The sequence below is a fragment of the Amphibalanus amphitrite genome, unplaced genomic scaffold (assembly GCF_019059575.1).
Source record: "Amphibalanus amphitrite isolate SeventyFive unplaced genomic scaffold, NRLGWU_Aamphi_draft 000108F_arrow, whole genome shotgun sequence".
Classification (NCBI taxonomy): Eukaryota; Metazoa; Arthropoda; class Thecostraca; order Balanomorpha; family Balanidae; genus Amphibalanus; species Amphibalanus amphitrite.
In genome coordinates this window covers 868240-881250 of record NW_024881603.1, presented here as the reverse complement: position 1 = coordinate 881250, position 13011 = coordinate 868240, and the positions used below count along the sequence as shown (strand labels likewise).

The 13011-nt window shown below is 47.9% G+C and overlaps 1 protein-coding gene across 2 annotated transcripts in view; it reads left to right on the top strand.

The window, feature by feature from the left end:
* The window catches only part of LOC122380859 (TAF5-like RNA polymerase II p300/CBP-associated factor-associated factor 65 kDa subunit 5L), a 78297-nt gene that overhangs the window by 34209 nt on the left and 31077 nt on the right, over positions 1-13011 (top strand). For both annotated transcript variants that reach the window (XM_043364378.1, XM_043364379.1), the window contains exons 3-8: positions 3599-3743; positions 4866-5014; positions 5288-5407; positions 7875-7994; positions 8359-8569; positions 8852-9273. In XM_043364378.1, the coding sequence (XP_043220313.1) occupies positions 3663-3743; positions 4866-5014; positions 5288-5407; positions 7875-7994; positions 8359-8569; positions 8852-9273 (1103 nt within the window). In that variant the 5' untranslated portion in view covers positions 3599-3662. The remainder of the gene's footprint in view (positions 1-3598; positions 3744-4865; positions 5015-5287; positions 5408-7874; positions 7995-8358; positions 8570-8851; positions 9274-13011) is intronic.

The following is a 13011-nucleotide window of genomic DNA, read 5'->3' as shown; positions in this document are numbered from 1 at the left end:
AATTGTCATGACCCTGACCTTAATGACCTTTGACCTGCGACCTACTTTTCGAGACCATGTTTGGCCGGAATCGCGATTCGGCGTATGTCGGCTCGCATTAGCGGCGCGTTTGCAGTCTTTTCGTGGTTTTAAGCGTTCAAACATGGGATATGATGTTGCTTCCATGCATTAGGGTGGGTGTCAAGGTCACCGGAAAGTCAGGTCAGGTCATTGACCTTTGATGACCTCGGTTCACTTTTTCGAGTTTTACATGTTTCTAGGCCAGTTTTAGGAGCTGAATTCGAATTTAGCAGCCATATGAACATTTACGAAGTAGTTTTGGTGCCCTCGTAACATGTTGCGAAGCTGTCAGAGGCGGTTGCCACCTACTTCGAATACCCTTACTGGTTGACCTGACCTGACCTGACCCGACCTGGCCTAAATGCATGAAGACATCATCTGTGATCAAAACTAACATGATATTCGTGATCAGCACCCCGAAAACCCCATAGCAGCCACGCTTTACGACTTTCTAACAGGCCCGATTTTCCCGACTTTTGGGTCATTGACCTGACCTGGAAAGTCAACCGATGACCTAGGACCTTAAAATTGGGTATCATCGACTTCCTCTCGTCACGGCCAACACGCTCGTTTTTTCCGCGAAGCTCTAGCTCGATCAGGGGCGAAACGGCAAGGGAGGGTCCAACGGACCCCCCCCCCTTCCTTATACGTTTGCGGCTGGAAAAACACCAATACGGGCGAGAGTTAAGGTGTTAACCTCGGGTCAAGGTCAGGTCACAGCCCGTCAGGTCACGAAGCTGGTCAAAGGAGGTCATATTGCATATCAATCGATTCGGCAGGTCTTTTCATGTCCATTAGTGGCTTTATCGACTCGGTAGCTTTAGTTGATCGGGAATTATTGACGAAAAACTGATACCCTTGGTTACGTGATAAATGACGTCACGCAAGATCAACAAAGCAACATTAAAGCATCAGACCTTGCAAGGAGCGCATGAAATCACGATTCTGTGTGCTTGAGAATTTGAGATAGTTGTATATCATTTCCGGACCAAACTAGCAATTTCCATATTCCCCTGACTTTTAATGGTGAGACACTGACCTGATCTCAGGCGACCCTTCAGAAAATCCGAGATATACATGTATACAAGCTGTGAGACTCTCGATCATACTATAAGATCCTGTAAGTTTCATCTCCCTATGAAAGGTCTGCACTGAGGGTGTTGCGAAGTTGGAACATTTTAGGAGTGTGCACACAGTCCTAAAATGTTGAGGACAGTTTAGGACAGTTTCACATAGTTCATTTTAGGACTGCTCATTTATGACGTCATAGATCAGTGACCTGACTTGACTTAAAATGCGGTTGGCGTAAAAAAATCCGACTTATCAAATCCCGACTAAAAAATCGACTTATAATCCGGTTAATCAAATCCCGACCATGTTTTTACCTGGCCATTAATGTTCTAGCCTTACAGGTGATTGTTTGAACGCGGAAGATGCTGAATCTTGGTTAACCCCATACTCATCGTATGATAAAGAACGTCGGTGTTAGAAAGTTGATTAACAATTTTATTTAGGATAGTTTAATTCAAGTGGGTATAATCCGACTTGACAATTTACTAGGAGGGTTTTGCAGCGCTATTAGTTCGGCATTTAATTATAAATCATTGCTAATTTCGATCCGGATATCGTTATTCAATGCTGGCCTTTGCGTCCTCAGAAAGTTGTTTATAGTCATGAAGGCTTGCATTGACCCATACTTTCCATTTTTCAGCACTATTATTCGCCGTAGTTGACCAGGTGTTTTCTTCAGCTCTCCCCTGAATCCTTTGGCTTAGACCTGGCGTATCACCCGTGCATCGCAAGACGCACCTACCACACACAAGTTCATGATCCCCACGAACCCACATCAGCGTCCGTTCGCTTGGTGTGTGACCCCTTGACCTTTGGCCGCGACAACTGCCAGCTTGCTGGAGCACCCCTCCCTACACGCGCTGCCCCGCCCGCTCCCCTCCCTCCCCCCCCCCCCCGGGGTCGTGTCACGAAGGTTCGGGCTTACGCTACTACCGGCCGCCACGCAGCTGTCACCTAGCGCCTGGGAATGTGTGGTCTGGTGCGGATTCAGCCAACTACCGGCTCGCGACACCAGCGCCACGTAGTGGCGACGGTACATTCTTTTTAGACACACTGTACGCACAAGTGGGCGGGACTTACAGCCTGCGATCTACCGCAGCTACCGCAGTTACCGCAGGTGTCCATGAACAGCACTCCGATCAGCGGAAGCGCCTGATCTGTTTCTAGTGACACACCCTACTGTATACCGATTTTCAGCCAAATCGAAAGACCCCGAAATATGCTGCTGTGAGGCTGATATTCGTTGCTGCTGAATTGATAGACGTGTATTAGTGGTCCGAGTGGACAATTGTGACGCTGTTGATACAAATATGTAACAGCAAAAAATTTAGGTTTTGGCAAGGGTTTTGGCATGGATATCTCTAATCCATGGTTTTGGTCTATAGATGGCCTTGGTTTTGGTTTAGGTTGTAGGTTTGTAGGTTTGTAGGTTTTAGGCTTTAGGTTGTAGGTTTGTAGGTTAGGTTAGGTTAGGTTGTAGGTTGGTAGATTGTAGGTAAATAGGTAAGGTTAGGTCAGGTTTGATTATGTTTTTTCTTTGATTTCCAAGACATATAAGTACCTATCATTTTTGGATTCAGGATGTCAAATAATGTAAGAATATGAAAAGTTTATCTTTTAACAGTCACTCGGGTCTCGGACTCAATGTATACTTTTACCCATCACAGTTCACACCCATGCACATGAGTTATTCCACAAATCTTAGCAGTTTGACATCAGCGAATTCAGACCTGCATGGGACGGGCTTGTACCACTCTTTCTAGATGGGCACTGAACATATTGCCAACATCCTTTCGACTTGTCATTTATATTTAGTTCCAGCAACTCATAGTCCGTTCAGATTTTCCTATGGTTGCGTGCAATCAGCCCTTTCTCACCTATGGCCCTATTCAGATCATTTATTATGCTATTTTGACTAGGGCGGTGTTTCACAGGACGCTGCTACCACGCTGCTATCAAATTGCGCGAGCTGACGTCACACTTGTAGTGTTGGAGCAATGGGCCTGTTGATATTTCCATGGAAACCCAATTTGACGTGTAAAAGCAGCGTGCTGCTATCACCGGTGAAACAGGGCCTTGATGTAACTCTCTTCCAGCAAAGCATTGAGCATTGAGCACAACTATTCTGGTGTTGTGTTTTATTTGTGCCACCCTTGTACCTTGTGCCCTTGTGCCGTCAAAGGACGCAAAATGGCCTGTGCTGGCGAGGGTTGAGGTGGGCGACTTGCCCCATGTTATCCTACATTTAAGAGTGATCCACATTTAAAATTAGTTAATGCTCATAACTATCTGTATGGATTCTCAGCAGTAGTAACATGTACAGGCAAGAAGCTCCCAAGTTTCTGTTTATTTGTTCTGGATCTTGCTGTCTGACACACTGCTGCTGGCAAACTGATTGATGTTTCTATTTTCGTCTGTTCTGAATGCCCATCAAACTTCATAAATTATACTTATGGATTTTTTACAGGATGAACTTGGAATATCTTAAATGTCGAAGAATGCTACCAACCTCATCTGCTGGCCTGTAGATCATGTCAGCAAAGCAGAATGGAGATCTTCATGAATCTGTGAATGAAGTTATTCATTCTTACTTGAAGAGAAGAAACTTATGTGTGAGTATGACATCACATGTGTGCTTCCAAGAGTTTTTCATCATAATCATTGTTTTTATGTGCCTAGTGCCTACATGTTGCTCCAAAGAGTGTCTCGATTTAGCAGTGCATATTGCTCTACATACCTACTGTCTTATTTTAGAAACTTCCGTTGTCAGAATTCAAGCTGGTTAGATTAAATATACCCGCATGACTGGACTTGGCCTGTCACACTTGGAATGGGTTTCTTCCCATCAACAGCAATATTATCAAACAAAAGTCATCATGCACCGAACTGTGGAATCAAGCACGAAACTTTTTTACCTTTTATAATCGGTTCTGTTTCGGCCCGGCGATACAAAACGGGTAAAATACTGGTTAGGTATCTTATTGTAGACAGAATATTGGGAGTTCGTTCCTCCTTTTCCATGCAGGTTCATAAGATGTCGGCGAATGATATCACGGCGAATTAACACGCAGCGAAACTAATATTCGACATGTAGGTATCTCGTTCACAAGCTTTAGGATTAGAAAGAACGCCCGCGAGTTTTTACATGCAGAAATGTGCGGGTCATGGCACAATAGCTTGCGGGTCACGGCACGCACCGCCTCGTCGGTGGGCCCCGCGGGCCCTGCCGGGCCTGTTGTGGCCCGCTAGCCGCGCTAGCGGCTAGTACGGTTTAATGAGCCGGGGATTTTACTGTGAAATGGTTACGGTTGGTGGTAGCAGCCGAAGCCAGTTAAGGTCCGGCTATTTGAGCAAGCTAAACATCGGCTACTAAATTCTCGTGACAACCTGAACTTTCTCTGCTTGGACAGAGGCGAGATCCTTTACCTGACAGTCCTTTGCTGATATAATTGTCACCTCAGCCTAGGAACCATTTACCAAATCGCAATTATTGTGCTATCGTCCTGTACGTTCTACAACTCCTGAAATCACACTTGCTATGCTCAGAACCTTTATTCATCCTACCAGCTTCCTCCTTTTGCTTGTTTCCCCTCGAGGTGCCAGCTTCACGGCTGATTCGGTGAGGCATTCCGTTCCTCCGCAGTGATTCGTTAGTCGTTGCCCCGGCGATGGTTTCCCCGTCCGTTCCTCCGCTGTGACACGCTGCGCCGATGACGGTGTCTCCCGCCTGACAGGCCGAGTCTAAGGAGGGAGAGCAGGGCACCCAGCCGCTCGGCGAGCTGGCCGCCGACTCTGTGGCCGATGCGGCCGCCAGCGCGGCTAACGTCATGCTGAACAGCGCCGCGCAGATGGAGCCTACAGCCGCCGATACACAGTTTGCAAGGTAACCGCTCAGATGGAGCCTACAGCCGCCGATACACAGTTTGCAAGGTAACCGCTCAGATGGAGCCTGCAGCCGCCGATACACAGTTTGCAAGGTAACCCACGCCTGTTCACACAGCCATACTAACGCTGATCGATGAGTTCGATCAATAACAGATTTCCCATGTTGTACGAGTAACTAGAACGGTGCACGCGGTCTCAGACTGTCAGCCAGTCGGGACCCCTGACGCGCTGACTCGTCCGCAGTTGACGGTGCTCGGATTTTCCGGCGCAGGTTCCGTGAGTGGGTGCAGGAGTCGCCGGCGCCGTACCAGGCGGCGCTGCAGCCGCTGCTCGCACCCGTGTTTGTCGGCCTGCACATCGAGCTGGTGCTCGGCGGACACAGTCCTGCCAGGTACGATTCACTCTGCCGAGGGCAGTGCTGTCAGGTACTGCTCACCAAGAGCTCGGCGGACTAGTCCTATCGGGTACCAGGGGCGGATCCAGCCGATCCGTTTGGGGAGGGCAAAAGTTTAGCCGACCATCGGCGACTCCGACCCACCACCGCGCCAGTGACCAAGTGACCTTACAACGCCAGTAGGGTAGCCCGGGACAAGTCGCCCACCTCAATAGAAAATGCATATCTCATACGTTTTCCTTGTTACAAACGAGTTTGTGATGCTATTTTATCAATTGGTTATTTATCTTGATTCTTGAATGTATGCAAGAGCTCAGTGTTCCTGATGAAGAGAAGTTGTTCATTTTTGCGATTTACAAATAGAGTTACAAAAGGTCATGTTACCCATATACGGGGTAAGATGGTGTAAAATGTCCTATGTTAACCCGTGCGCAGCCGCGCTGGGGCTTCTGGATTTTCACGACCCTGGGGGATGTTTGAACACCCATCTACCTTCTAACTCGGCTCCTGGGCCACGTAGCAAAACGCGGTAGGTGGCGTTTGAAAGATCGTCAAACATAATGACCAAATAACCCCAGTCACTTTAAAGGTCAGGTGAGAGGTCAGGTCACCAGAGGTCATCAAAGGCCAAATTTGACAATATTTAGGTCCAGTTTCGACAACTTTTGAAAAACCTGGCGCATAACTCGGAAACGAATAGAGCTAGAGCACCCCAGAAAAACTGATTTGAGGCCTGTTATTGCTCTTTCTGGATAATTCCCTCAGATTGGACCTCAGATGAATGGCTTAGCCTCTAGGGGAACTGCCAAAATAGACGATTTTTACGGGAACGGATTTTCTGCGATAACTTTTGACTCAAACTTTGTAAGATTTTACTTTTACCGACATCGTGCTCCTCTCGTCAAGACGCGTCGAATGAGTTATAATTTGATCTTAAAGAATGAACTTAATCCTTTGACAATTGGTCAAGGTCGTGACCTGACCGGAAAAGGTCGTGTTGCATATCAGTCGATCCGTATTGTCAAGCTGAACACATCTAATGTGTTTCTATTGCTCTAGATTGCCTCTATCAAAAGTTATCTGTTGCAAACTGTTGCACATCTTTCGTGACCTGAGATGACCTCAGGGACATAAGAAGGGGTCACGGGTGCCATTTTCCGGTTCACTGTGTCCTGTATAGGTTGTAACTCGGTATTGTTAAGAATGACGTTTTTTATAAATTTAGCACGAATGTTTGAAAGGACGGATTGACGTAGCCGTAGCCCACGCTAAGCAGAGCTTGTTGCGTAGAGCCCACCCCGTACCGTCCGATCGCGTAATTCCGGGTGACGGGAGAATTTAGATGCCAAAGTTTAACGTGCCCTTCAAAGCCAGACACGGCCTGTACCACTCAACTGACTTCAACTGGCTGCGGCTGCTCCCACCAACCGGAGACCATCCCCGTCACGAATCTCAAATATCGAGCGCCGGAGCGTGTCTCGAACCCGGGCTCTCACTACCGGGACTCCATTGCTGCTTTACCAAATACCAACTGAGCTAACGGACAGTTGCCCAAAACAGGCGCCTTTCAATTTTCTCTTGACTTTTAGTGGAGAGGTCGCAAAATTGACCTTGCCTTAGGTCATCGATATAAAAAATCATGTGATTAACATTTTATACATAGGTAGGTACTGTTGCCCTTATAAACTGCTGAAAGTTTCAAAGCAATCCGTCACTCGGTTTAGCTATGGCAAGCATTGGAACTGTTTTTAGGTTATCTCACTTGACGTGACTTAGTGACTTCGTGACCTTGAGAGACCTTGGTCTGAAAATTTTCAGAACACATGAAAAAAAAATGTAGAAAACGGCGGCTCGGAACGCCGCCGTTTTTTTTTACGCGGAACGATCCACAGCGCTGAGGCTCCCAACAAACGACAAAACTGTGGATTGCTTAGGTAGTTTCGAAAAGGTGGTGGGCGTCTTACCCGACTGGGCATCTTGCCCCGTGTTACCCCACACCATGGCCACACTGCATAATGCATATGCATGCATTCAGTTCAGGGAGTTCCATCTACATATGTATATTATCAGCATACCGACCAAAAATATCAGCAGCCAGTGGTTAGCTCCTTCCTTCGGAATGGCCGTCAAGGAAAGAAGCCCTGGTTTTCGTCCATATTGGCATCGACGCCGTATTAGATTTTCTCATCGCTGCATGCTTTGGGAGGGGCAAAAAGATAGTCTTGCCCACACGATTTGGCTTTGGGGAGGGCAAATGCCCATTTTGCCCTCCCCTGGATCCGCCACTGTCGGGTACAGATATCCGCCCGTCTTCGCCGCCAGTCCGAACACCGTCCGTGGATAGGCCGCTGCCGCCGGGTCGGTGCTGTGGGCTGGACTGCTACACCGCCTACACTCGTGTATCAGCTGCGCTGCGTTGGTGTGTCTGCCTCTGTCGCTGACCGCGCCGGCGGCGTGTTGGCAGGTTCTACGCGCGCCACCACGGCGCGCTGCTGGGCGACCCGGGACACCAGTCGCTGCTGCCGGAGCTGGCCGCAGTCAGCACCGCCGACCACCTCGAGAGGCCGCCGCTCAAACACTTCCGGTCAGTGGCCGCGCTCGGCGCAGAGGTGGGAGTGCTCGAATAGCTGCGGGGGCCGGCGGAGAGGTGTACCTGCATCTGTGGCCGGCGGGGAGGGATACCTTTACATCTTGGGGCCAATCGGTTCAAACTATTTGCGACAAGAAGAAATAATAAGTAGTCAGACACGAAATCCTACTGATTGGTAAAAGAATAGAGTAATTTCACTTGGTGACGATGTCAATACGAACTATTAGTATTTAGTTTTGTTGATAACTGAATCTGACAGATATTTTGCCTTGCGGCGGACCCTCTCCTGCTGTTCAGTGCCGTTCGCCCCCAGTTCCAGTGCTGCAGGTGCTGAGTGTGCTGTGCGTCCCCGTTTCAGCCGCAACCCGCCGGATGTGTCGCTCTCGCCGGAGTGCTCCGAGTACCTGCGGCGCTCGCTGCGCAGCAGTCAGCTGACGCTGGTCCTGCAGACGCTCAGCCAGCACGTGCGGCTGAGCGGCTGCGCGGGCCGGCCGGCGCCGGAGGCCGAGCCGGACCGCCGCGGCCGGCGCCGCTACCTGACCGGCTCCGGACCGCCCGGCGGTCTGCAGGTGCGTCACCGCCGGCGACCGGCGGCTGTCGACACCGCCCTGGCGCGGCCGCAGGTCCATCCGCCCAAACTGCAACGACCGTACTGTGTTTTGACTCATTACGTGCCAGCGAAGGCTTACGTAGAATAGCAGATTTTTGGGGGGCGCTTTCGCCAGGCTGATGTCTCCGCAAACACTGGACTGATTCCCTTATGTTTTTTTTTTTTTATAGGGTAGCATTATTCCTTCTACCAAACATTGTCTGGTGTGTCGGCTGACGGTGGTCGGGTGTGTGGCCGGCAGCGACTGACAGCGGCCGCCGAGGACTGTGACCTGGCGCGCGCCGGCCGCCGGCTGCGTGCCGAGCCGCCGCCGCCGCCCACCGTGTGCGCCTACCGCGTGCACCGGCCGCTGACGTGCGCGGTGGCGGCGCCGCGGCTGGACGCCCTGGTGACGGCCGGTGACGGCGGCGCCTCGGTCTGGGCGCTGACCGCCGACGGCCTGCCGGGCCGGCCGAACGCGGCGGCGCGGCTGCCGCTGGCCGGTGACGACGGCGCGCCACCGGCCGCGGCCGCCGGCGCACCCAGCCGACACCTGCGCGCCCACGCCGGGCCCGTGTTCGACATGGTGTTCGAGCCGACCGGCGGCCTGCTGCTGACGGCGGGCGAGGACACGACCGTGCGCGCCTGGGACCCCAGCAGCTGGAGCAACGTCGCCATTTACAGGTGATCCGTCCCGGGCGAGAGGCTCTCCATGCTGTGTGGGAACGCGGGGCGGATGTATACGTTAACTTGTGATGCTGATTTTGTGCCAACGCGAAGGGGTTATCCGCAAAATCCGTAGGTACTTGGCTCGGGCCACACAGACCGTTTTTCGGCCTCGGTCTGTGTGGGACCATCGGCCTCTGGACGCCGTCCGACGCTCGGCCGGGACCCGTTTCATTCCTCGGTGCAGTTCTGGAGTTCTGGCGCCCAACGCTCCCTCGCTTAGTACTGCCCCAGCGTCCCGCGCTCTCTCCCTCAGTCTGCTGTAGGTGCCCTCGGACCGCTAAATAATACTAGTTGCGAATTGTATTTCCTAAGCATTGTATAAGTACCTATTCAAGGATTCATATGTCCTGGCGTGCAATCGACGACACCGAGAGTGTGAAGTGCGACACCGAGCTATGCTCTCTACATAAAGGGTATGCCAGAAGTATGCCGAAATTACGGGAATGCATGTTAAGCTACATCTTTTAACGCATCGTAAGTAATGTGTATATAAACTAGGTAATCGTAATGTGTATATGTTGCAGGCACTTTAGAAAATCAGTCATTTTGTAAAATGCCTAGGCATTTTGCAAAATGCCTGATTTTCCAGGCTTTTTGAAAAAAGCCTAGGCATTTTACAAAATGACTGACTCTCCAGTCATTTTGCAAAATGCCTAGGCATTTTACAAAATACCTAGCCATTTTACAAAATGACTGAGCAGTGTGTTGTAGATACGAGTACCTAATTATATACGTTTTGGTAACGTGTAGGTGGACCAGTGTCAGAAAAGTGGTTTGGGGATCTAAGTTCGCAGACTAAAATTTTGAAAAGGTCGCAGAACAAAGTTGGAACTTAGCTATGGTTCCAAATTTTTAATGAAGCTACTGCATTATATCAGTTTCTTTTTAGCATAATGGGCAGAGATAGTTGAAATGCAGCACATATCAAAGTGAAACACCTGCACATGACCAACATGCAATGGTAATCATTAAGCAGGCACCTCACGAGATGCCAGATCTGTCTACGATAGCAATGTAGGTTGTAGGTTGTAGGTGTTAGGCTTGTAGGTTGTAGGCTTGTAGGTAAGGTTAGGTCAGGTTCGATTATGTTTCAGATCTGGCATCTCGTGAGACGCCTGCTTAATGAATCCCCATGGCCCATGCAATCTCGTATCTACTTAATAGCCAATAGGCAGGTAGCCTACATTGCCATTGCTCAAGTATAATGATGCATACCTATATAAATATTAATATTCACATTTGCCTAATTTTAACAAGGGAAATCCAAGAACATATCATAACTAATTGCAAGAAAACAATCTGAACCCACCAGAAGGCTACTAATGTGAAAGCAGCTACCCTTGGATATCACTTTCTTAGCCTAGGTAGAAGTGAAGGTATAATCAAGAAGGGGAGAAGTTAAGACAAACTGAAACACATGGTTTATGTTAAGTATTACCATTACCTGAGCTTGTTACAAAAATAGACATGAACAATCCCACCTCAGATTCCTTGAACGAAGATGGTCGAAGTCGAATGAGTCTCAGTATCTCAGCCTTTAAACAAAAATCATATTGTTGAGTATGAAAAAACGAGAAAAAATGCACATAACCATTTAACTATTAAATTACCCCACGAAATTATACTTCTTTACAATAACTCACGCAAATTGCGAGACTAACCCGGCGCAGTCGCGTAAAAGCGCGCGATACGCGCCAGACAGCGCTGCCTAGTCTGAGAATGTATTTATTTTTTTAAAAAGTATTTGTTGCTAGTTAAGTTCATTGCCGAATGACAAAAACGATTTTGATGTTCAATTTATTTTAATACAAAATTTAATGAATAATATGCAGCACAAAATAATGCCTTCGGTCGATTTATTACAAGTTAATTGATATCTTACTGCCATGAGTTCGAGAAAAAAAAGTCATTTTTTTGTGTAATTCAGATGGGAAAAGGGCATCAAAAAGACAATAACTGTTTATTTTGTTCATTTTAATATCATTCACAAAAATTTTGCCATAAATTCGTCCAAGTTCTCTTATGCCGGCACCAAAAAGGTGATACCTCAAAAGACGCTGTCACTTATTATCCCCATACGCATTTTTTTGCTCATTTTTACGAAACACAAACTATTCTATAACTTTTTCCAATCAATTTCCATTCTAGCCATACCTTGTTTTGCAATGAATGATGTCTAGGTGTCTTAACCCGCGCCCCACTGGGGGGGGGGCTATTTATAGCCCCCCCTCCCGTTTTTCTGCAATAACTTCCAAACCGCTTGACTTATCGACGCCAAACTTTCAGTACCTTCGGCTGCATCAATTTGACACCTTGTGTCAAAATTTGAACTTCGTACCTACCATAGGTCGGCCGGAAATGACGTCAGAGTGACGTCATGTTCGGCCGATTTCGACGCAAAACATTGAACCATGGCAATCGCTCCCAAGAGCTCAGTTTTTAAGCTAGATCCAATTTCTTTGCATGAGAGGACTCAGAATAGACTGCGCTATCAAACTGCTATCTCGGATTTTCGAAATTTTGAAAATTTCGATAATTTTATATAATAAAATTCAAAATTTATATTTTTACATTTTTTTCAAACACTTTTTGACTTTTCGAAAAAACCGGAATATATGTGATAGAACGCATTATTATGACTAACTCTAGCAAGTTTTAGCTAAATATCTTCAAAAATGGCTAAGTTATACGCATTATTGCAAAAAAATTAACAATTATTAATTTTTCAAATCAATTTTTTCAGCACGAATTTGACATCGTACGCCAATATAAATAGCACCATCGTGTTCCTGAGCTCAAACTGCATCCAATAGACACCTTTTTTATTGAAAAATTTTTACTTCAAAATTTGACCTTTTTTGACCTGAAAGTGACCTGACCTGAGCTAAATTTGACTCAAAATGACCTCGAATGACACAGACGACATCAAATTCGAAATGTTTGGCCTAAATGGACCATAAAACATGTGTCACGTGACCGACGGATGATATAATATTTTCGTGACCTGTGATGACCTGACCTTGACCTGAAAATCAAAGTACAGGTTTGGTACCCTCAGAGTATCTAGAGCATCTGTTCACGAGTGTGTGAACCAAAAATGAGCCTGATCTGACTTGTAAGACGGCGGCCAGAGCCCAAAACGTGAAGAAGCCAAAATGCTAATAATTTTTACTTTGACCTGACCTGTGACGTCATCGGTGACCTCGAGGTCAATGAAATTAGGTTTCGCTCGACAGTTTTTCCGGGGCTATCAGACGCCGTTTGAATTTTGACGATCGGCCCAGTAGTTTCGGAGTTAGGAGGGGGGGCTATGAATAGCCCCCCCCCCCCCAGTAGGGCGTGTTATACGCAGACCCCAGTGGGGCGCGGGTTAAACGATCCAAGTGAAGCTGACCTTAGCAGGCACGGAACGACCCCGCAGACTATCGTAAAATATGGGCATCACACGTTATAAAATTGCTAAATTTTGACATTTTTGAAAAGAAAAATCTTTTTTACATCTACTGATATCATTTTTTCTTACTTTACTGCAATTGGGAACTTTTACCAGGGGATAGTCTGCCACCACGGAAACACCAAATATGTTCTGCGAGAACTCAGAAAAAGTTTGCGCCCGGTTGCGTTATGAAGGGAGCCGGGCGGGGAGCGAGCTTGTTGGTGCGGCGATGGCAGTGTTTTAGACGTCAAAAGGCC